The sequence below is a fragment of the Lactuca serriola genome, chromosome 8 (assembly GCF_051521515.1).
Source record: "Lactuca serriola cultivar US96UC23 chromosome 8, Lser_US96UC23_V15, whole genome shotgun sequence".
Classification (NCBI taxonomy): Eukaryota; Viridiplantae; Streptophyta; class Magnoliopsida; order Asterales; family Asteraceae; genus Lactuca; species Lactuca serriola.
Genome location: NC_136415.1, coordinates 20,102,416 through 20,124,299, shown reverse-complemented (window position 1 = coordinate 20,124,299; position 21,884 = coordinate 20,102,416). Strand labels below are relative to the sequence as shown.

The 21,884-nt window shown below is 38.4% G+C and overlaps 2 protein-coding genes and 1 pseudogene across 2 annotated transcripts; 2 read left to right on the top strand and 1 right to left on the bottom strand.

Moving 5' to 3' along the window:
• Positions 1-255: 255 nt before the first annotated feature.
• On the top strand, positions 256-1,875 carry LOC145068909 (Tetratricopeptide repeat (TPR)-like superfamily protein). The gene is made up of 8 exons (XM_079015877.1): positions 256-412; positions 503-631; positions 734-829; positions 1,032-1,104; positions 1,196-1,257; positions 1,342-1,423; positions 1,500-1,560; positions 1,642-1,875. The coding sequence occupies exons 1-8, from the start codon at positions 314-316 to the stop codon at positions 1,691-1,693; spliced, it is 654 nt and encodes a 217-aa protein (XP_078872003.1). The 5' UTR covers positions 256-313; the 3' UTR covers positions 1,694-1,875.
• Positions 1,876-5,095: 3,220 nt separating this feature from the next.
• On the top strand, positions 5,096-5,545 carry LOC145066688 (uncharacterized). The gene has a single exon (XM_079013968.1). The coding sequence runs from the start codon at positions 5,096-5,098 to the stop codon at positions 5,543-5,545; it is 450 nt and encodes a 149-aa protein (XP_078870094.1).
• A 4,649-nt stretch (positions 5,546-10,194) lies between these two features.
• On the bottom strand, positions 10,195-21,539 carry LOC145066687 (uncharacterized; annotated as a pseudogene).
• Positions 21,540-21,884: the final 345 nt, after the last annotated feature.

Here is a 21,884-nt window from a genome sequence, read left to right as displayed (position 1 = left end):
TTGGGACTTGTTGACCAAAGTACTACTTTTAAAGCATATTTACTTTGTTTATATGCCATTATACCTGTAGGAATCAATTTTCATACTTTGGCTACCTTATTCACATAACATAAGTTTGCATTTTTTGCTTTTATATTACATATTGTATTTGAGGTTTATGCTTCAAATTATTTGTAGTCTGTACCTATACATACAATCATACATATACGTTATTTTTTATATAAAGAAATAAATAAATCAAAAGTAACCCTGCCTAGTGCCTAGTCATGTACGGATTATCTATTCATATGATTTCTCCCCCACAAACTTGACAATGGCGGTTCTCAACTTCACCTTCTGTTGCTCCAAACTTCACTGTCTCCCTCCTTCCAAACCCTCTTCTCCAATTCTTCAAATCCCTTCTTCTCCACAGGTACAGTTTAATTCTCTTTCTTTTTTATCACTTAATTTCATGTTTAATCTTCTTCCTAACATCCATGAAACAAGTAAATTACTTGAACAGGTACGAACCCAATACAAAATCACTGATGACTCCCCCATTAGTTTTTCGGAATCCATGTCCAAAGTATGCATAACAGCTCTAGTCTCTGCTTCCCTCTTCTTCGCTGCTGATCCTGCTCTTGCATTCAAGGTTAGTTCATCTCTTCTATTAATTGTGACATAATTTTTTGAAATCATGAAATTGAGTTTTGGGATTTGAACTTCTGATTGTTACAAACATGTTATTATTAAGGGTGGAGGACCATATGGTTCTGAAGTGACGAGAGGCCAGGATCTTACAGGAAAGGACTTTAGCGGCAGGACTTTGATCAAGCAGGATTTCAAAACGGTATCATGATATGAAAAATTCGAGTTTCGCAATTGAAATCGCATCAAATTCCTTACAAAACTCGAAATTAATAAGCTTCAATTATAATTCTAGTTCATTGTATTCGGGTTCACAAACACAAATTGTTAATTATATGATCTAGAATCTGTTCAAAAAGTTTTTTGTTCTAACTTTTCTCTCCCCCTCCCCCCTTTTGATCCAGTCGATTTTGAGACAAGCTAATTTCAAGGGTGCAAAGTTACTTGGAGCTAGCTTCTTTGATTCGGATTTAACAGGTGTTTCATCCTTTTTATTAATCTTCAATTCATTAACAAACACCATGTCAATTTGGGATTTTGAAAGTGATGATCTGTTTCATGATTTCAGGAGCTGATCTTTCAGATGCAGATCTTAGAGGCGCAGATTTCTCATTAGCAAACGTAGCAAAGGTGAGAAAATCCTTCAAATTATCAATCACTACATGATTATTAAAAACGAATTCAATTCACGCCCTTTTTCTCTAATTTTGACAGGCGAATTTGACAAATGCTAACTTGGAAGGAGCACTGGTTACAGGGAACACATCATTCAAAGGATCAATCATAACAGGCGCAGGTTAAATTACAATTGCATTCAGTAAAAAAGATTGTTTTTTATTTCAGTTTTATAAAAAAATTGTTATTCTGGACAGATTTCACTGATGTCCCTCTAAGAGAAGATCAAAAGGAATATCTTTGTAAAATTGCAGATGGGTAATCTATTTAAATTGTCATTTGTTTGAGTATGTTTTTGTATGGAGTTCTAAAAATGATTCACTGCTTCTGTATTTTCAGGGTGAATTCTGTAACAGGCAATGATACACGAGAGACATTGTTTTGCAAGTAGCATGGCTTGTTGTTAATTCTGTAAGTTGAGTAAAAACTTTATCATTCTTTTAATTTTATTTTTTGAAAAGTTCCCTCATTTTGATTGAGGATCAATTTATGTTGGTGTTTGTTGAATTCTTAACATAAATGCTATAGAGATACGTTGATATCATTACATTAATTGTTAGCTTTGTTTTGTTATGATGTTATCCATGTTCCAGTTTTCGGCTATGAAACAACTAGCAATTAGTTTTGACAAACATGCCATACTCACTATTTAGTGGTAGGAAAATCTAGGGGTGAACATGATATGTAAATAAAGGGGTTTGGGTTGACCCGCCAAATAAATGGGTCGTGTTCTGGTTAGTATTTGGGTTTTCGGGTTAACCCGCCAACCCGTATAGTATATTTGATTTAAAAATTATGTTTAATGTTTATATACTTATGTCTTATTATGATATGTTTGTTTTGTCCGTTATGATATGTCCGTTTTAGATTTAACTATATTATATTAGATTTAAAAATAATATTTAGTATTTATGTTAACGGGTCAACCTGCCATCCTATTACCTGAATCTGACCCACAAACCATATAATTAAACAGGTTAGATGGGTCGTATCCGAGTCATAGTTATCGATAGCGAATAGCGGTAAATAGCAACGAGCTACTTATAAGCTATGTAGCGATAGCGATAAAATAGCAAACGCTATTTCATATTTAGCGATAGGCATAAAAATATTAAAAATATTTATTATGTTCAAATACTATAGTTATTATAAATTTATAATCAATAAATAAGGAAACCAACCATTAAACTTCAACCCTTATCTCTTTTATTCTGATTTATCCCTTAAAAAAGGAGAAAAAAAAACCCTAATGTCGCTATTTACCCTGCTATCTATCGCTAAGCACTCAGTAGCGACCATATACCCATACGCTACGCTATTCGCTATAGCGACCGCTATGGTCGCTTCGCTATTGACAACTATGGTCCGAGCGTGACACAAATAATTATATGGGTCGTGTACGGGTTGATACATTTCGACCCGTCAACCCGAACATGACATGAATATCACCCCTAGAAACATCCTTCCTATTAAAGAATTTTGATTTCATCAATGGATTCGTTCAAACGCCCGAGAGAATAAAAGTCTTATGGAAAAGTCATTTAGGGACGAATTGTCCAAACGCTTCGAACTATAAACTAATATTCATAACTTGTGTGCAAGTACATTGACAATTTTTGTAATTTAGGCATTAATTTATTTTGATATTTATTCATTAGTGTTATTAATAAGTTCTATAAATTAACCCGTGCCTTGGTGGATCAGGGGATAGGGTATGCGAAGCCGTTCTGAAAAGAAGTTGCTTAATATCATGGCCAAGCACGAGCCCTATCCCCATATCCTCCCAAAGCGGAGAGTTGTAGTGGGCCGTCGAGACCTGTTTTTAAGAAGTTCTATAATTAAATAGTTCTTTTATGCAATTACAAAGTAAGTGTATAATAGAAGGTTGGTAAGAATAAACTAAAACAAACTACATATGAATTTACAGTGAAATATTATACTCACCTAAACATTAAAAAGAAAATATGGCAAAACTTAAAACCAAATATGGCAAAATTGGCAAAACTTAAACCAAAAATGGCAAAATGAGAGGTTTGGAAGGCTAATAACTAAAGCTTACGTTTGATATGAAAAAGAATAATCACAAAAATAACCAAACATAATGGGTAAAAAAACGAGAGGTTAGGAAGGCTAATAACTAGAGCTTACATTTGAAATGAAAAAGAATAATCACAAAAATAACCTACATGATATAGGCTAATAAATGCGGTTGTTTTGTTTTTACTATATTGAATGCGAGTTATTTGTGAAATTCAATAGAAAATCACAAAATAAGAACTCATGTCATGTGTGGAATTAGGTGGACGTTGAATTAGGTGGGCGTTGGAGCACTTCCTCTCCATCGTTGTTGGCGACAATCCCAATGTAATGAATTGTTCTCATTTACGAAATACAAAATTTTTAGGGAAACTTAAAGGCATAGTTTTCTGTTTTTCATAGAAGGTTGTAGATGAGAATAAGGCTGAGGGGAGTGGTGCTGAGTGCACCGAGCTCCACCTCAGCTCCAGCTAAGAAAAGAATAATCGAAGAAGAGAGAGGAGGGTATGGTTGCCGAATGGGAGAGAAGGAAGGAGAGAAGAAGGAGGAAGAAGAAACAAACTCGACATGCCACTGTGTTCGCCGAGCACCCTTTCAAGCTCGGCTAGTCGAGTGGACGGCTCGGTGTTCGCCGAGCACACGTAGGACTCATCGAGTTCCTCGCTGAACCCACTGTGAAGCCTAAACATGAACATAAGTAGTCAGCCCCGGTTATCACCATGGGCAAGGTGAGCATATGCACAGGGCCCACCATTTTAAAGGGACCAATTTTTTTATTTTTATATTATAGTCAGTTTTTAGGCCCAAATGCAAAGCTTTTCCAGACCAATCCTCTAATCGAGATCAGTCGTACACTCGTAGTCCACACACGAAGGCAGCAAAGCGATCATTCAGAAGGGTCGATTACTTAGATTAATCGATTACGGAAATCACTCGATCATTCGATCGCCCACTACTGCAGTCGTGCTAATCAGGTAATCAATTTATAGTTTTATATTTATTCCATATTAAGGACATAGAGCCCAAAGATACAGAGCCCAGTGATAATACACAACAGCCCAGCTCATGAATACAACACGTGCACAAGCATTGTCCAGTTGTTATTCAGTTGTATATTCAATTATATAGTCAATATAGTTCCTATATGTACTCCTATAGAATAACTTGTATTCAACTGTGTATTCAGCCTATATAAGGTATGTAAATCAATTGAATAGAATCAATAAATTCATTCTTAAGTATATGTTCTGTTATGGTATCAGAGCTCATATAGCTCCTTCGAGTCTTCCCAAAATCTCGATCCTTCAAAACTTCCACTCAAATCAAAAGCAATATGACGTCGATTGTTGAAGTCACCACTCATACCCACTTCCCAATCAAACTCACCGCCTCCAATTTTCCTGTCTGGCGAAAGCAAGTGGTCGCAACCCTAATCGGTCTTGGACTTGACGACTATATAAAAGACTCTACTGAATCAAACTTACCGCCACCAAAAGTTCTATCCACCGACAACACAAAATCAAACCCAACTTATCTCCTCTGGTTCCGCCAAGATCAAATTATTCTTGGTGCTCTACTTGGAAGTTGTTCATAAACTATCCAACCAATTGTTTCATCTGTTGAGACTGCACAACAAGCATTTAAACGCCTCACTGAAAGTTATGCAAGCGTCTCCAGGTCTCGTATAATCTCATTGAAGTCCAGATTGGAAAACAATCCCAAAGGTACTCGCTCCATCACTGAATTTCTTCTTGATATGAAGAACATAGCAGATGATCTTGCTTTAGCTCAAAGTCCTGTTGATGATGAAGACCTAATTGTCCACATACTGGGACAACTAGTTGAAGACTATACACATATCTCCTCTGCTCTTAAAATCATAGACACACCCATCACTTTTCTTGATCTCTTTAATAAACTAGTAGATCATGAACGCACCCTAAAAGACACTCAACCAACACCGGTCATTACCACTGTCAACAACACTCAAAAGTACTCTAACAAATATTCACCTAGACTCAACTATGACAACCGAAACTCAAACAGGTACAATAACTCAAGTGAAAGATCATATCGCCCTCCTGTTCAACACAATGGAAGAAACAACTATCAAAGAAGTAACCGCAATACTAGCTACTGTCAATCTTGCAATATACATGGGCACGAAACTAAAGATTGCAGGAAGCTTGCACGATTTCTCAAATAAAACAACATTACAATCAACATGAGCTCTTCATCAAGTCCAGTGGTCAACACCACTTCAAGAAACTCCTCTTCGTCTCCACCGCCATGCATGTTTGACAATGATGCATCTAATCATGTAGCATCTAATCCTGCATCGTTCCACACATTATCAGAATATGGAGGACCCGATGAAATTGTGTTGGGTAATGGTAAAGCCCTATCTATCTCTCACACTGGTCATTCCACTCTTCCAACTTCCTCCCGTCCTCTAAATCTTCACAATGTTTTATTTGTTCCTAAGTTAAGAAATAATCTCATCTCAGTAGCTAAACTATGTAAATCTAACCATGTTTCTGTTGAATTTTTCTCCACTTTCTTTCATGTCAAGGACCTGCGCACGGGAACAATACTCATGCGGGGAGTGAACGTCAATGATGTATACTATGCAGCCATCTGTTCCCTTCGCAAGCTACCACAAATAAACTCAATGGTCATCTCAAATAAATCAATCCTTTCCTGGCATCACAAGCTTGGTCACCCGTCTATCAAAGTTTTGAAGTTTCTTTTAAGTCTTTTAGGATTATCATGTAATAAAGTATCATCAATTTCGTTTCATTATGATTCATGCTCTATCAATAAAAGCCACAAATTACCTTTTGGTACAAACTCTTTCAAAGTATCTAAACCACTGGAACTTGTTTATTCAGATGTGTGGGGTCCAGTACAACCTTCGAATGATGGCTACACTTACTATGTCACATTTGTTGATTTCTACTCCCGTTATATTTGGTTGTACCCAATGAAAAACAAGTCTGATGTCTCCACTTGGTTCCCACAATTTCGAACCCTTGTTGAAAAATATTATAATACCCCTTTTGTCTCTTTATTCACTGATAATGGAGGAGAATTCATTAAACTCGCCTCATACCTCCAGCAACATGGTATATCTCACTTTACTACTCCTCACACGCCAGAACAAAATGGCATAGCTGAGAAACGCCATAGACAGATAGTTGAAACTGGACTATCCCTGTTACATCATGCTAATCTCCCTCTCACATTCTGGACCCATGCGTTCCAAACAGTTGTTCATCTTATCAACTGACTACCCGCACCAGTTCTTGCTTTTCAATCACCCTATGACAAACTACACAACACATCTCCCACATATCAAAAGCTAAAACCCTTTGGTTGCTTATGTTACCCATGGTTGAAACCTTATTCTTCCTCCAAACTCCATCCAAGATCCAAGAAATGCATCTTTCTTTGTTATTCTTCCTCCAAATCAGCCTATAAATTTTATGAACCTACCTCGTATCGCTTATATCACTCTCGCCATGTTAAGTTTATTGAGCATATCTATCTGTGCCAAACTGAAACCTCCTTCTCGCTACCCACTGCTGATAATTTTTGCTCTACATCTTATATCGAGTCTGATGTGACTCCTACCTCCACAAATCCACCTTGTTGTCCTCCATCTTCTATCACTAACACCATACCCATCACTACTTTACCAACCAACTCCACTACCACAGATGATGATAACTCATCACTTCCATCATCACCGCCACATTCGTCATCTCCTCAACCCGCATCCCCCTTACCACCACCTGTTCGCATGGCTCCTCCAACATCCCCACCAGCTGCAACTATATTTGCTCACCCAATTCGAAACAGAAAACGCAACCCAAAATACTTTAATGCCAGTCTCATTAACACTACTACCCTACATCCAATACCCTCCTCCCTTGAGCCTTCTACTCACAACCAAGTGCTTAAAGATCCTAAGTGGCGACATGCTATGAACCTAGAATACAATGCACTACCTCAGAATCAGACATGGGTTCTCGTTCCCTCTTCCAATCATACACCTATCGGATGTAAGTGGATCTTTCGAATCAAAAGAAATCTAGATGGATCTGTTTCTAAATACAAGGACCGTCTTGTCGCCAAGGGCTATCTTCAACAACATGGAAAGGATTACTTTGACACATTTAGCCCTGTTACCAAACATGTCACCATTCGAACTATTCTCTCTATAGCACTTGTAAACAACTGGCCCTTACGTCAATTGGACGTAAACAATGCCTTTCTTCACGGCACACTTCATGAAGAAGTGTTCATGTCCCAACCACCTGGATATAGCCACCCTCAATATCTGAACCATATTTGCAAACTAAAACAATCTATCTATGGTTTAAAGCAGGCCCCACGTGCATGGTATATCGAACTTACTACCTTTCTTCTTCATTTCGGCTTCAAAAAAATCCCTAGCCGATGTTTCCTTATTCATCTATCATAATCAAGGAGTCACTTGCTATTTTATGGTCTATGTCGATGACATATTTATCACAGGAAACAACTCAAAATTTATTGACTCCTTCATTCAAGCCTTAAGCACAAAATTCTCTCTCCAAGATCTTGGAATGATCCATCAATTTTTAGGAGTAAAAGTCATTCCTACTCCTACAGACCTCTTCCTTTCCCAACACAGACATATCTGAGACATTCTACTCCAGTATCATATGGACGGACCTAAAGACGTGACCACACCCTTAAGTGCTACTGAACCTTTGTCTCTTGTAGATCAATCACCCACAGTTTATGCTACTCCATACCGAAAAATTGTAGGCTCTCTACAGTACTTAGCCTTCACCCGCCCCGACATTTCATTTGCCATAAACAAACTCTCACAGTTCATGCATAATCCCCGACAAACTCATTGGCAAGCCCTCAAATGGTTACTTCGTTATCTTAAAGGCACCATTCATCATGGGCTTCTCCTTAATAGAAACTCTTCTTCAACACTATCGGTCTTTTCAGATTCTGATTGGGGTGGTATTCATAGTGCGGGAAGATCAACTGCAACTTATTTACTATATCTTGGTACCAATATAGTTTCCTGGAAATCAACAAGGCAAAAGTCTGTTTCTCGCTCATCCATGGAAGCTGAATACAAGGCGCTTGCAAATGCATCAGCTGAACTCATTTGGCTCAAAAACTTATTAACTGAATTAGGGGTACCTACAACCACTACTCCAACGTTGTTCCGCGACAAGGCTAGAGATACTTACCTATGTGCTAATCATGTGTATCACTCTCGAATGAAACATGTGGCCCTTGATTATCACTTTGTTAGAGAACAAATTGTTGCTGGTCTTCTCACAGTTCTTCATGTCCATTCTCAAGACCAACTTGCAGATATGTTAACCAAGCCTCTCACTCGAGCACCATTTCTACGTAACAGATCCAAGATTGGAGTATTCGATGGATCCTCCATCTTGCGGGGGCGTATTAAGGATATAGAGCCCAAAGATACAGAGCCCAGTGATAATACACAACAGTCCAACTCATGAATACAACACGTGCACAAGCATTTTCCCGTTGTTATTCAGTTGTATATTCAATTATATAGTCAATATAGTTCCTATATGTACTCCTATAGAATAACTTGTATTCAACTGTGTATTCGGTCTATATAAGGCATGTAAATCAATTGAATAGAATCAATAAATTCGTTCTCAAGTATATGTTCTGTTATTCCACACTTCCATAGACCAAATTGATAGATTATTTGATTTCTTCAGAAATTTTGTTCATCGTATTCTATGATAATTAGGTTTTAGGCGTCGTATGTGTAAAATATAATGTGAATTTATTTAGTGTCTTTAAAGGGATGAATAAATAGTATGTGTCGACAATAAACAGAATACGAATGAAGTATGCAGTCTTGCAGTTAGACCTACCAAATTTTAAAGTTCTATTTAAACTTAAAACCAACACTTAAAAGGTACAAAATGTATTAAAATAGCATGTAAAGAAGGCATATATAATTTAATATATATCTTGTACCAAGAACACATATTACCCCCACGTTCTTGAATTTGATCATAAAGCTATATTTATGTCAGGTTGCACAAGTTTAGCTTCAAATTTGAGTAATTAGTCAGCACTAATACAATTTTTCCATTTATGCTTATTAATAAAACTAGACTTGATATAAGCCTATGGTTAATTTAATTAGCTTTTAAGTGTGCATTTGGTACAGACAAATGGAATTGTAGCAGAGAATGGAAATACAGAGAAAGATAATTAAGCTAGAGAAATAGGATTGACACTCATGTTTGGTAGAACTGAAAGTCCACTAGAGAAATGTTTTTGAGAATCATTTCTCTTGTTTGGTTGTATTAAGTAATGAAATAGGAATGAGTTTTTTTACCTTGTTTATTCATTTTCAAACAACATTTTTTGTAAAAAATGATTATGATTTACATCTTAATCAGTCAAAATATGCATCTTTTATGATTTTAATTTTTCATTTTAACATTAATTGCTACCAAATAATTTATTTTCTAATCAATTAATATTATTTTATATACATCTTATATTGGAAAACATATTTCTAATATAAATAAATAACTTACAACTAGATTTTAGAGAAATATGAAAATCATACTATTCAAAAACTATGTCCAACATATGATATGCAGAAAAGTAAAATTCAATATTCCTAACAACTAAAAAAAGATAATTATATCTAATATAGAATGTGCAAAGGGTCAACTTCAATATTCGTAAAAAAAGTTTAAAAAAAACATAACTTAAAATAGTCTAATCATGATATTGAGTCATCCACAATCATTTTCATGTAACAAATCTTTTCTTTTTCCGTCATGATAAAAAATGATCGGGCACGGAATTGATCTTTACTAAATATTTAATCGCCTTAATTCGTTGTTTGACATTGATATTTGGGATGTGTTGTATATCTTCGATAACTTTATCTATCATATCATATGCTTCCTTATTTTCTTGTCTTCCTATATTGTATATTGTTTCAGTAAGTTTCTCACCAACCTCCTTGAAAGTATCTTTCATTTCTTTCGCTACTTCCTTATAAGAGCTATTGGTGTCATCAGATGGAGGCCTTTTGCGTTTACTATTGACACGATCAGTTTGTTGTGTCTCTTCAAAAATATCTTCCAACCCTTCCACATCAACAGGTGAGTTTCTTTGTGTCTCTTCAGTCACATCTTCGTCTCCAAGATCAGTAGCTCCATTACCAGTAGCTTTATCCTTACCAAAGATTTTACAGAGGTTATCGAATTAGGGAAATGGTTTATCGCGAAAACATGCAACACCTTTATGACTCTACAAGAAATATAAAAAATTAATTGGTTAGTATAACTTTCCAATCTATATTAATGATGCTAAAAATACTACAAACATAATCATTATAGTACCTTTATGTACTCATCCCAAACTTCAGCATCGGCTGTAACACAACATTTATCCGTATCCCAGCCTAATCCACTCGTGTTTGTTCCATATACCATATCGTGTACGATGTTGAAATGGTTTTTCCATGTCTTCATCCTTGATTTAATATGAGGCTCTGCTTTCAAACCTGAGTTAGGGAGACTTACATCTAGTAATTGTTGCACTGCCTTCAAATAAACAGGTTTGAATCCGTTGTCAGCACCACCATACTTTCCGGATACATGTAACTCTAGCAATGCTTCAATCAACTTTGCATCTTCTTCCGTAGTCCATGTGTGTTTGCTTCGCCCATGCCTACAAAAAAATTTACAGTAAATGCTTGAAATAGTAATTCAACCACTAAACATAATATTGTCACACCAAATAATGAATACAAAAGACAACAATCCTAACAAAAAAGTGATGTCATTTGCCATATATGTATTATTATTGAATGAAATATGAAAAGTTGAAAACCTAAATTACTTATAGGTATTCGTATAAAAGTGCACATATAAATTTGAAAATTAATGCATACTAAAACACCTCTGTCGAAATCATTGTAATTCCAAATTATTGCAATATTAAAACAACCATGTGAAATCTTATGTACCATAAAAAAGTATCTATGCAAACCATTAATAAAAAAAAAGTATTCCTATGAGCAATGGCTTTTCCAAAAAGCAAATTGGAAACAAAATAAAAAAAAAAAAAAAAAAAAAAAAAAAAAAAAAAACCACAGGCGTCAACCAAATAAAAGTACACACGAGTAATTGTATGGATGAAAAAGAAATAAAAAAAAACCACACCATCAATTGAGAAATAGTAGAAATAGGAGTAGCGTTTGATCGACAAGAATGGGACGTGATGGGGGGTAGAAGTAACACAGCAGTAGGGTTTATCGTGAAGATTTATGAAAGTGAGGGAATAGATCGACTTATATTGAAACGTAATTGTTGACGAGAAGATTCGAACGTGATACCCTATTGACACATAGAAGCGTGAGATCAATTCTCCGCTTTTTTTTCCAAGAGTTGTTTCTCCCATTTTCTCTATAAAATATAGAGAATTAATTAGGTGGAAATGGAAATAAATTATTTCTCATTCTCTCCTTTTTAAGTACTAACCAAACAAAAGAAGTGAATACATTCCATTTTTCTGCCCCTAATTCTCTGTACCAAACACCCCTTAACTCTAATGAATGTTGAGAAAACCTATATTACTTGTGCTAGTTAGTAATTACTTGTTAGATTAGTGTAGTGTATGTTAATTACTTATGGGATTAGTGTATATAGACTCTCAATGTAATTTTTGGTTTTTTACATTTTGTCAACTATTTGGTTTTTAATTACAATTTGATTTGAAGTTTCAGTTTCTAGAATGTTACAATTTGAGTTGAAGTATTAGTGTGACAAACTAAGTCAATTGTTGTTGGAATTATGTTTTCAAAAGGGGTACACCGTACCAGATTCTATGGTACACCATACAAGGAAGTAGCGGATGTACCAAAATGAACCTACCCTCCACCGTACGAGATACGTCCACCCTAGTGAACCGCGTTCCTGTACCGAAGCGTACCGCGAACTATGTGACTATGGTTTTGGGTTAGCTGTTATAGTTGTTACAATATGCAATTACTCATTAAAATACTATGATTTTGACATGTTATGCTATAAAGTTTATCATCATTTTAAAAAAACTTTAGTTTACATAATTTAATTCGTTACACGTTAGGCCTTAAGGGCCTTTTTTTTACCGGCTCGTCTTAGGCATTTGAATCTTCATAATCGGACCTGTAAGTAGTGGTGAGGCTATATAATTCAAATGTGGGTCACTTGACCCACCTAAAATTAACAAGTTAACAAGAATTTATATATAAAAAGTATTTAGGACCTATCTTAATTATTTTGGTGGACCTAGCTAATATGTTTGGAAAAAAAGGAAAGAAAAAAGATATAAACTATAGATAATAGAAAACATTATATTTTTGGCGTTAAAGAGTCCCACATAACCACATTGGAGGCCGTAAGAAGATTACTAAAGGTTTTCTATTATAAATAAATGCTTACATTTACATATTTTTACATCATAAGCTTCTCGATGTCTAGTCTGGTTTTTGTTATAAAATAAAAAGGAAAAACCAATTTTGGCTAAGTCCTTTCTTCACCAATTTTTATTCATGCGGAACTAGTTATTTTTTTAGTTGAACTGACCCGGTTTTCTCTTAAACCGTCCCGGTTAAACTCGGTTAGCGAACTATATTTTCTATTCTAGACTCGCCACTGCACATATATGTAGCTAGGATTCAGCGATCGGATCTAGAAAGCGGTTTGTGACGAGTGAAGAGAGGCAGGATAAACTAAGAAAAAAACGTTTTTTCATGTATGGGATACCGAAAAAATCTTGTTGGATTTCATCCATGTGACGAAACTGTTTTTTTTTTTTTTTTTTTTGCTTTTTAGAATAATCAAGTTTAAGGATGGGATGAGACAAAATACTTGTTCGATTTCTTGACATATTAGAAGAAGGACCATCGTCGAAGATTGATGGTCTGAAATTGTTAGTCTTTGTCTAGCGGTGGAGATGATTTCACTCATTTTAGAAAATAAATAAACATAAGGGTTTTCTTCTGGTGCTACTATATAGGGGTGAGCATTTGGACCTATGGTCCGGACCGGATCAGACCGTTTTTTTGGATCCTCGGGCTGGGTCTCGGTTCTTGGATTTGAGCAAAACCGGTCCGGTCTTTTTACCGGTCCGGTTCGGCCAATTCTGGGTAAAAACCGGTTTTGGACCGACTTATTTAAAAAAAAAAGTTATAATTTGTAAAATTCTTTAAACAAACATATCTCATTCGTTTTAAGTCGGACTCACATGCGGTTTTTTTTCAACGTGTAATTTAGAGTTTGTAGATGATTTTAGACTATAATTTTGTTGATTTTGGTGGTATATTCGATGAGTTACAATCCTTCAAAGATAAGATATCAAACCGGAAATAATTCAACTTTTCAACAAAAATTTAAACTTTTGTATTTTATGATATTATTTAAACAATCATATCTCATTTGTTTTAAGTCGGATAGACATGCGGTTTTTTCCATTGTGTAATTTAGAGTTTGTAGATAATTTTAGACTATAATTTTTTGTTTTTAATGTTATATTCGATGAGTTACAATCCTTCAAAGATGAGATATTAAAGCTGAAATATTTTAGCTTTTTAGCAAGAAATTTAAACTTTTGTATTCTAGGAAATTCTTTAAACAAGAATATGTCATTCATTTTAAGTCGGATTGACATGTGGTTTGTAACACTTGATTCAGGTATCATGTATTCCTCTAGCATTTTAGGGTTTTGGATTGGGACTCAACGAGTTGGGAAGCTTCAACTCGTCGAGTAGGGATCATTTTGGACGCGGGATGAATGGTCTACTTGACGAGTTGGAAGACCCTAACTCGACGAATAGAAGCTAGAAAGGAAAACCCTAATTTTTCGGGATTTGCACCCTATATAAAGAACTTATGGCTCATTTGTGGCCTCCCTCATCGTCTTTATAGCCCAAAGAAACCCTAATTCGAGCCTTCTAACTTCTTAAGTGTGTGTGAGAGCCTAAGAGAGTGATTTTGGTGTGGTGGTGAAGGAATTTGGAGCTTGAAGAGGTTAGAGCAAAGGGAGAGGTTGTATATCCGACATCTACTATGTGTTAGCAACCATTTGCAGGTAAAAAGTCTTTATCTTGGCTTTCTATTTCTTAGATCTTCCCTTATGCAAGAATATGGTCATTTATAGTGCAATGTGGAGTCACTCTCGGGTTTGAGCTTGTCATGAAGACATGGTCTCAAATCTGGACTCCTTTAGGCCCCATGGACATAAATTGTCGACTTTATCTAGTCTTGGCCCTTCTCCATGCCCTAAACATCTTCCTAAGCTTAGTTTTGAGTGTTTTAGACTCTTGAGGCCTTGCATGCACATAAAGTTGGCAACTTTACGTGGTAACTACACCCTACGGGGCTGGATCTGTTGTTTGGAGCTTTTAATTCGACTGGAAAGGACTTAATATGAAAAAGGTGATGGAACTCGACGAGTTGCTTAGCCAACTCGATGAGTCGAGTCAGGTTTTCCCGCATTTTGAATCCTAGATAAAACCGACAAGTTGATGAGATAACTCGATGAGTTAGTTAGGGTTTTTCCCGGTTTTCTGAACATTGAAGAAACTCGACGAGTTGCTAGATGCACTCAACGAGTTGAGGTCAACATGGGTTATTGACCTTGAATGTTGACTTGGATTTTGACCATGGTTGACTAGGTTTGAATTTAAGGGGGTGTTTGGGATTGCTTTTGAACATCAAAAGTTCTTTTGGTAGAAGGACTTTTTATAGGACTTTATGCAAAAGATGATATTTAAAATATGTTTGGATTAATAAAATAACTTTTGGTCTAACTTTTATATGTAAAGTCACAAAATGTGACTTTTTGCAACCCCTCTTTTTCCTCATTGCAAAAAGTCATTTTAAAAGAACTTTTTTATTATCCAAACAACTTTTGCTTTTTTGACTTTTTTAAAAAGTTAAAAGTTAAAAAGCTATTCTAAAAGCAATGACAAACACCCTCTAAGAGTATTTTGGTGTTTTGGGATTTTGACAAATAAGTCACTTGGTGATTGTAGGCGGTTGAGTTGGAGTTGTGGATTGGGATTGATCTTATCGGTTCATCATTTCTTGATATGTGAGTCTCCTCACCATACCAATGGGTCGAAGGCACCAAGGTCGGCCCATTATATGTTATATGGAATGTTTGTTTAACACCCGGTTCCAGGTATGCATTTAATTAAGTCAATTTTATAATTTTACCCTTGGACTCGACGAGTTGAAGGCCCAACTCGTCGAGTAAGATCGAATCTGGGTCGGGAACTAAGTAGTCTACTCGACGAGTCGGAAGACTGACTCGGCGAGTAGGCGTTGTCTGATGAAAACCCTAATTTCAAGGGTTTGTCTCCCTATTTAAAGAACATAATTCCCCTATGACCTCTCTTATCACTCCCTCAACGTCCAGAAAACCCTAAACCGCCACCTTTGAGTCTTGTGAGTATTTGTGTGTCATTTCTTGAGCTACCTTGTGTGTTTGAAGTTTGGGTGAAGAAGAGGAAGAAGGAGGAATTCAATAGGAGATTTCAGATCCAGAATCAGCACCATCTTCTCCTCATTTTCTGGTAATAAAGCTTCACACTTGACTTATGATTTCCTAGATCTTCTTATGGCTATTTTGGGTTTTGAACCTTGAGTCTTCGGATTTAGACGTCCCAAGTTGATACACCTTCAGATCTGGACCTTGAAGGGTCCTCATGGCATAAAGGTGCCATCTTTATGGCCATAAGAACCCTCATGCATGCTATTAACCCCCATTTTGACTCTTTAAGCTCGAAAGCTTCATGCAAGCACGTAAAGTTTATGACTTTACGTGATATATCGGCCTTAGGGGCCCAGATCGACCTTTTGGTTAAGTTTTGTACATCAAAAATCGACTTATGGAATTGGTCATTAGTAGACTCGATGAGTTCGTTTTGGGACCCGGCGAGTCATGTGTTGATTCCCCAAATCAGTTCGGGGTTCAAAGGAACCCAGTTGAGTTTAGAAGAGGTTGGAGGAGAGACTCAATGTATTAGGACATATCCATGGCCTAGAAACCATGGGACTCGACGATTGGAAGAACACACTCGGCGAGTCCAAGGCAATCTCCCAACCCATGAAGATAGACTCGACGAGTTGTTCATACAACTCGGCGAGTCACAGACTGGACATGTTCATATGATGAAGATAGACTCGACAAGTTGTTTATACAAATCAGCGAGTCGGTTAAAGGTTGTCCCGATATCATGAATAAAGGAGTACTCGTCGAGTTCTTGCTAAACTCGGCGAGCAGAATCGGGTTGAGCACAAATGAAGGACTAGGAGACTCGACGAGTTGGAGGGCCAACTCGGCGAGTCAGGTCAACTGGAAGTTCACTTTGACCAGGATGTTGACTCTAGCCAAGGGTAAAATGGTCATTTTACCCTGACAATAGTTATCAGTGTTTTGACTAAGTGTCATTGTGGCAATTATAGCCGGGGAGTCGTCGGAGCAGCAGTCAGTGTAACACCGAGAATTTTCAAAACAAAATTTTCATTTTAAATTTCATAAAACACATGTCATTTTAAATAAACACCATTTAATACTCAACAAAGTTTTCAAAAAATTATCAAATCCAGAATCCTCATTCATAACTCTTTTCTCTAGCATGTACAATCGAGCCGCCGCCTTCCCGCGATCCTGAGAAGAACCTGAAACACATAACACATAACACGGTAAGCACGAAGCTTCGTGAGTTCCCCAAAATACCACATACAACACATAAGCCACTCGAGGCTATAACTCGGTATGACCCTCCAGTCAATGTGTCTCAGCGAGACCCTCCAGTCCCGTAGCTCGTATGACCCTCTGGTCCGGTCTGACTCGTTGGACCCTCCGGTCCGGTCTGATCGAGCACCCTCTGGCCTCATGAGTCGTTGTACCCTCTAGTTCAGTCTATATAACACATTGCATACATATAACACAATGCACATAAATCTCAATATACACATACACATAAGACCCTCCGGTCTGCACATAGATACCACTCTAGCTAATGTATAGTGAGAAGACTCACCTCGGGTAAACTCGGATAATCTCGAACTCGAAATACTGATCTAGCCTCTGCCTAATCACATAAAATAAATTCCTCTAATTAATAACGGCTCTCAAAGGCAAGACTAGTCCCTTCCTATATTCTCTCAGAAAGGGAAAAGACCATTTTACCCCTCCAATGGTCCAAATGTCCAATTGTTGACCAAACCCTAAAAGTCAACGAAAGTCAACAGAGGGTAGTACATGGGGCGTACCAACTCTGTACGCGGGGCATACCCCGGCTTATCCATAATCGGGGATCTCAACCCCTACGCGGCGCGTTCTAAGATTTACGCCCAGTGTAACTCTCAGTTTTCATACTCTTAATGTTTTTGGTCTGATTCGGTTAAGATACAAGCTCGTATTCCAGATCTAGTCCTTCCGATGCCTCTTAACCCATAAAGTCAAAACATTTAAGCCTTTGCATGGCTGTAAAGGCCACCAATCACTCCAAAGTCTTATCCTCTCTCCTTATTAAGTCCTTATCTCATGCATGACTCAGTATAAACGATCAAGATTTGATTTTTATGGATCTACAACACATTTTATACTGAAATGGGGCAGATCAAGGCTTATGGAGACCATTTACTCATAAAGTCTCCATCTTGGGACAAAAACCCTAAAAATTTGTCCATAAAGCACAAATCCAAAATGATGAAGAAAGCTTTGAGCTTTTTACCTCCAAGTGGTGCCCCAACCTCTGAAAAGCTCAGATCCAAAGCTTGCACTCCAACTCTAGCTTCCACAATGGCCCTCTCTTCTTCTTCACAAGCACACAATGATACTTTCAACCTCAAAACACACACACATAAGCTTAGAACGAAGGTTTGGCTCTCTTAGGGTTTCACTCTCTGTATAATGGTGGCTGAGATGGGGGCTATAGCATTCCTTTTATAGTGCTCATGTTTCATTTAGGGTTTTGAATCTGGGCCCATTACGCCCATCGTAAGCTAAGGTACGCCCAACATACCTGGGTAGAGTCCGCGTCAAAGGCACGCCCATGGGTACACGCAGCGTACTCTTCAGTACACCCAGCATACCCACTCGCCACCATTTTCTATTTTGGGCTAAATTGACAACTTGGAAAAGAAGAAGGATTAAAGAGATATACCTAAATTCCAGGATGTTACAATTCTCCCCCACTTGAGTTAGATTTCGCCCTCAAAATCGCTCCTTATCAACACATAGATCGAACTGATAGTCCGAAAAGCTCCACCGAAAGGACCTCTTATCATGCAACAATCTCTTCCAAGGACACCTGATCCCAATAGGAACTCCTGACCTCGAAGAAAGACAACCCCGAATGCCGTTGCGGTACTCGATCTGTCTCTTTCCGAACTTGAAAACTCCAGTGGTCTATCTCCCTGCCAAACCACCCTCGCAAAATATCATGTTAATCTCTCATCAATTAATAGACTTTAAGAATACTCTATGAACTTTGATTCTTTAATCGATCCTGGTTGAACTCAAGAGGAATGGAAAGGTCATAACCCACTAATGACCCACCGCCTGAACAACTATCAGAACTTATCGGAAAGAATAAATCCTAAAAATCTGACTTCAAACACAGGAAAAGACCACACTCACCTGGAAGTATTCTCTGACTCCCATAGACATAAGCCCCAGTTTCCTCTCAGATTCCCCTTTCAATACTGAGTGCCAGGTCAGCTCCCGACCCAATAAATGAACCTCCAAAGGTTACTCATCGCAGACCAAAACATCTCACCGACTTCCTTCTCACGATGACTATCTCGGCTCATCACGACACACAAGTAACGAAGTTCGCTTTATCCCAAGCGATTGCTACAACTCATCTGAAATCGTCTCGCTTCCGACCCTCGATCATCTTCCACCCATTGGTTCCATGCGCTTTGCAAGTATTCTAATACCAACGAAACTGACCCACTTCGGTCAAATAAATCAGATGAAGAGCAATATCCCTTAAAATGAAACCCATCTACAAAACCGAAACTTCATCTCGCCTACTCAACACACGAACGAATCCAGACTCAAGCTCAAGATTCTGATTCAACAGCAGGCTTGGAACCACTCAATTCCAATATGGTACTCAGTTCATGACCTAAGATTCGCAAATTTAAGCACACACCTTCTCCCCAATCCCTTCCAATTACGACAATCCCCACTCATTTTGGGATATATCAACTCTCACTGACACGGAGACCCCCGTCTCGCCCCTGGTTCGGCAACCAGACTCCCGAAGACTCAAACGGTAAGGCTACCCAAGCCTAAGAACTCCCCTACTCCATACTCTGACTAGTGAATGCTACGGCTCCCCGTAGCATCATAACACCCTCTTGCTAACTAATGAGTACTACAGCTCCCCATAGCAATCACAACACCCTTCCGCTGACAAGTGAGTACTACGGCTCCCCGTAGTATCAGAACACCCTTCCGCTGACAAGTGAGTACTACGGCTACCCGTAGTATCACAACACCTTCTCTCTGACTAATGAGTACTACGGCTCCCCGTAGCATCACAACACTCCCCTCTCGTTGACAAGTGAGTACTATGGCTCCCCATAGCAATCACAACACCCTTCCGCTGACAAGTGAGTACTACGGCTCCCCGTAGTATCACAACACCCTTCCGCTGACAAGTGAGTACTACGGCTCCCCATAGTATCACAACACCCTCCTCTCGCACTAACTCATGGATGCTGCAGCTCCCTGTAGCCTTATAGTACTTTCTCTTACCATCCCACAGTCTCATCCTTTAGTCGACGCCATACTCTGCATCCGATAACCCATGATCCGCGACCCAACATAGATAGATGCACACACCATCCAAAAGTAAGTATCACTACTCCTGACGGCAACCGTCATGACAGAACTTCTTTTCTCTATGCAATTCTCATTCTTATATAATCTCTTTTGACATCAACCAGTCGAAGAGCTCCCGTTGGAACCATAGATACTTTCTACACCGCTTTCCATCTCTTAACTCAGAACTCAAGATAATCTGGAACTAAGGACATCATACCCGGATACCTCAGTATACTATCACAGAATCTCATGATGTTTTACCCAAACCACAGATCTCCTACTTACGGTACCATACTCAGATACCACATTGCTCCTTCAGAATCTCACAACCGATCTTCCTCTCGCACCACTCGAATCTCAGATTATTCCATCTCCCAATTGGAAACACGGAGGCATCGTCAATGGCTCAAAACACGTTGACAAAAACCCGAAGCTCCCCCTCTTTTAATCAATACCCATACGAAACTACTCATATCGACCCTGATCACACTCGAACTCAACATATTCCAGCCCCGAAAATCCCAGGTCACCATCAATTCTCCAATCTACGACCACCTACCATGGATCCACTCATCCTTTCTTAAACACAATCTCATACATTTTCCCGTTTGGCACCTCGCCTCATCCTCCACTAACTTAGGGCTCACGCCTCTGCACCGTATATTTCCATAACCATTTCTCTGATCACCCATGAATGGATCACGGATCCCCTTACTGGAAAACCAGTTCTCCCCCACTCAGGGTTCGAACAATCACCAATTGGCACATCAACAATCTACCATTAGACCGTTTCATCAGTCATGTCACTCTTGACTCTTGAACGTATTACGCAATCATCCCCGGGCCTTCCCAAAGGGAACCATACAATCTCCAAATATCTCGTCCCTGACAAAATCTCGTAATCCTCCCCACGTGACTGCCTTTGGTCACCTTGAGGCCTCAGACTGACACACCGTCGGAAACCCCACAGCTCTGAATCCAATCTGTCTCTAATCCGCAAATAGTGCACTTTCACGCACTTCCACTCTAACTCCTCTACCTGCCTCCCAAAACGGGAATAACCATAAAACACATACCTCATTCTCATTGTCGATCCACAATGTAGACCACGAGGGCCACTGCCCTGATATACTCCTTTTTAGCCACCGGAAACTACTAATAAAAGAACCTTTCAGGTCACAAAGAGTGACATCTCCATTATCGGCCAGTCGCTCAGCCCAAACTGTATTCTCCCATAACGCACCGTCCCTACTCATCTTTGAGTCTTGCGACTTCATTGGCGTCTCACAAGCAATCCCTCGGAGCTAACTCGATTTCCCTCTCAAGGGATGCTCCACCGAAACTCATTCAACATGGCCCTCTGTCCCCATACTCTTTCATATCTGATCTCAGTCTAACCTACCACATCAGGATAACTAGTAAACCAGAAGCACTAACCCTCACAAGTCTTGGTACTCAACCCATGTGACCATCTCTCGGTCTGCTATGCATCATGATACTCGAGCCATGTTATCTCCCCTTAATCTGCTACAAATCTTGGTACTCGAACCATGTTCTCTCTTCTCAATCCGCCTCAAATCATGGTACTTGAACCATGACATCACCTCTCGATCTACTACTTA

Bases quoted from the DNA above. Each gene is read 5' to 3' on its own strand.
- LOC145068909 (XM_079015877.1), top strand. From the start codon at position 314: ATGGCGGTTCTCAACTTCACCTTCTGTTGCTCCAAACTTCACTGTCTC. The intron at 1,105-1,195 runs GTGTTTCATCCT...TCATGATTTCAG, and splicing joins CTTTGATTCGGATTTAACAG to GAGCTGATCTTTCAGATGCA. The intron at 1,424-1,499 runs GTTAAATTACAA...TATTCTGGACAG, and splicing joins ATCAATCATAACAGGCGCAG to ATTTCACTGATGTCCCTCTA.
- LOC145066688 (XM_079013968.1), top strand. From the start codon at position 5,096: ATGAAGAACATAGCAGATGATCTTGCTTTAGCTCAAAGTCCTGTTGAT.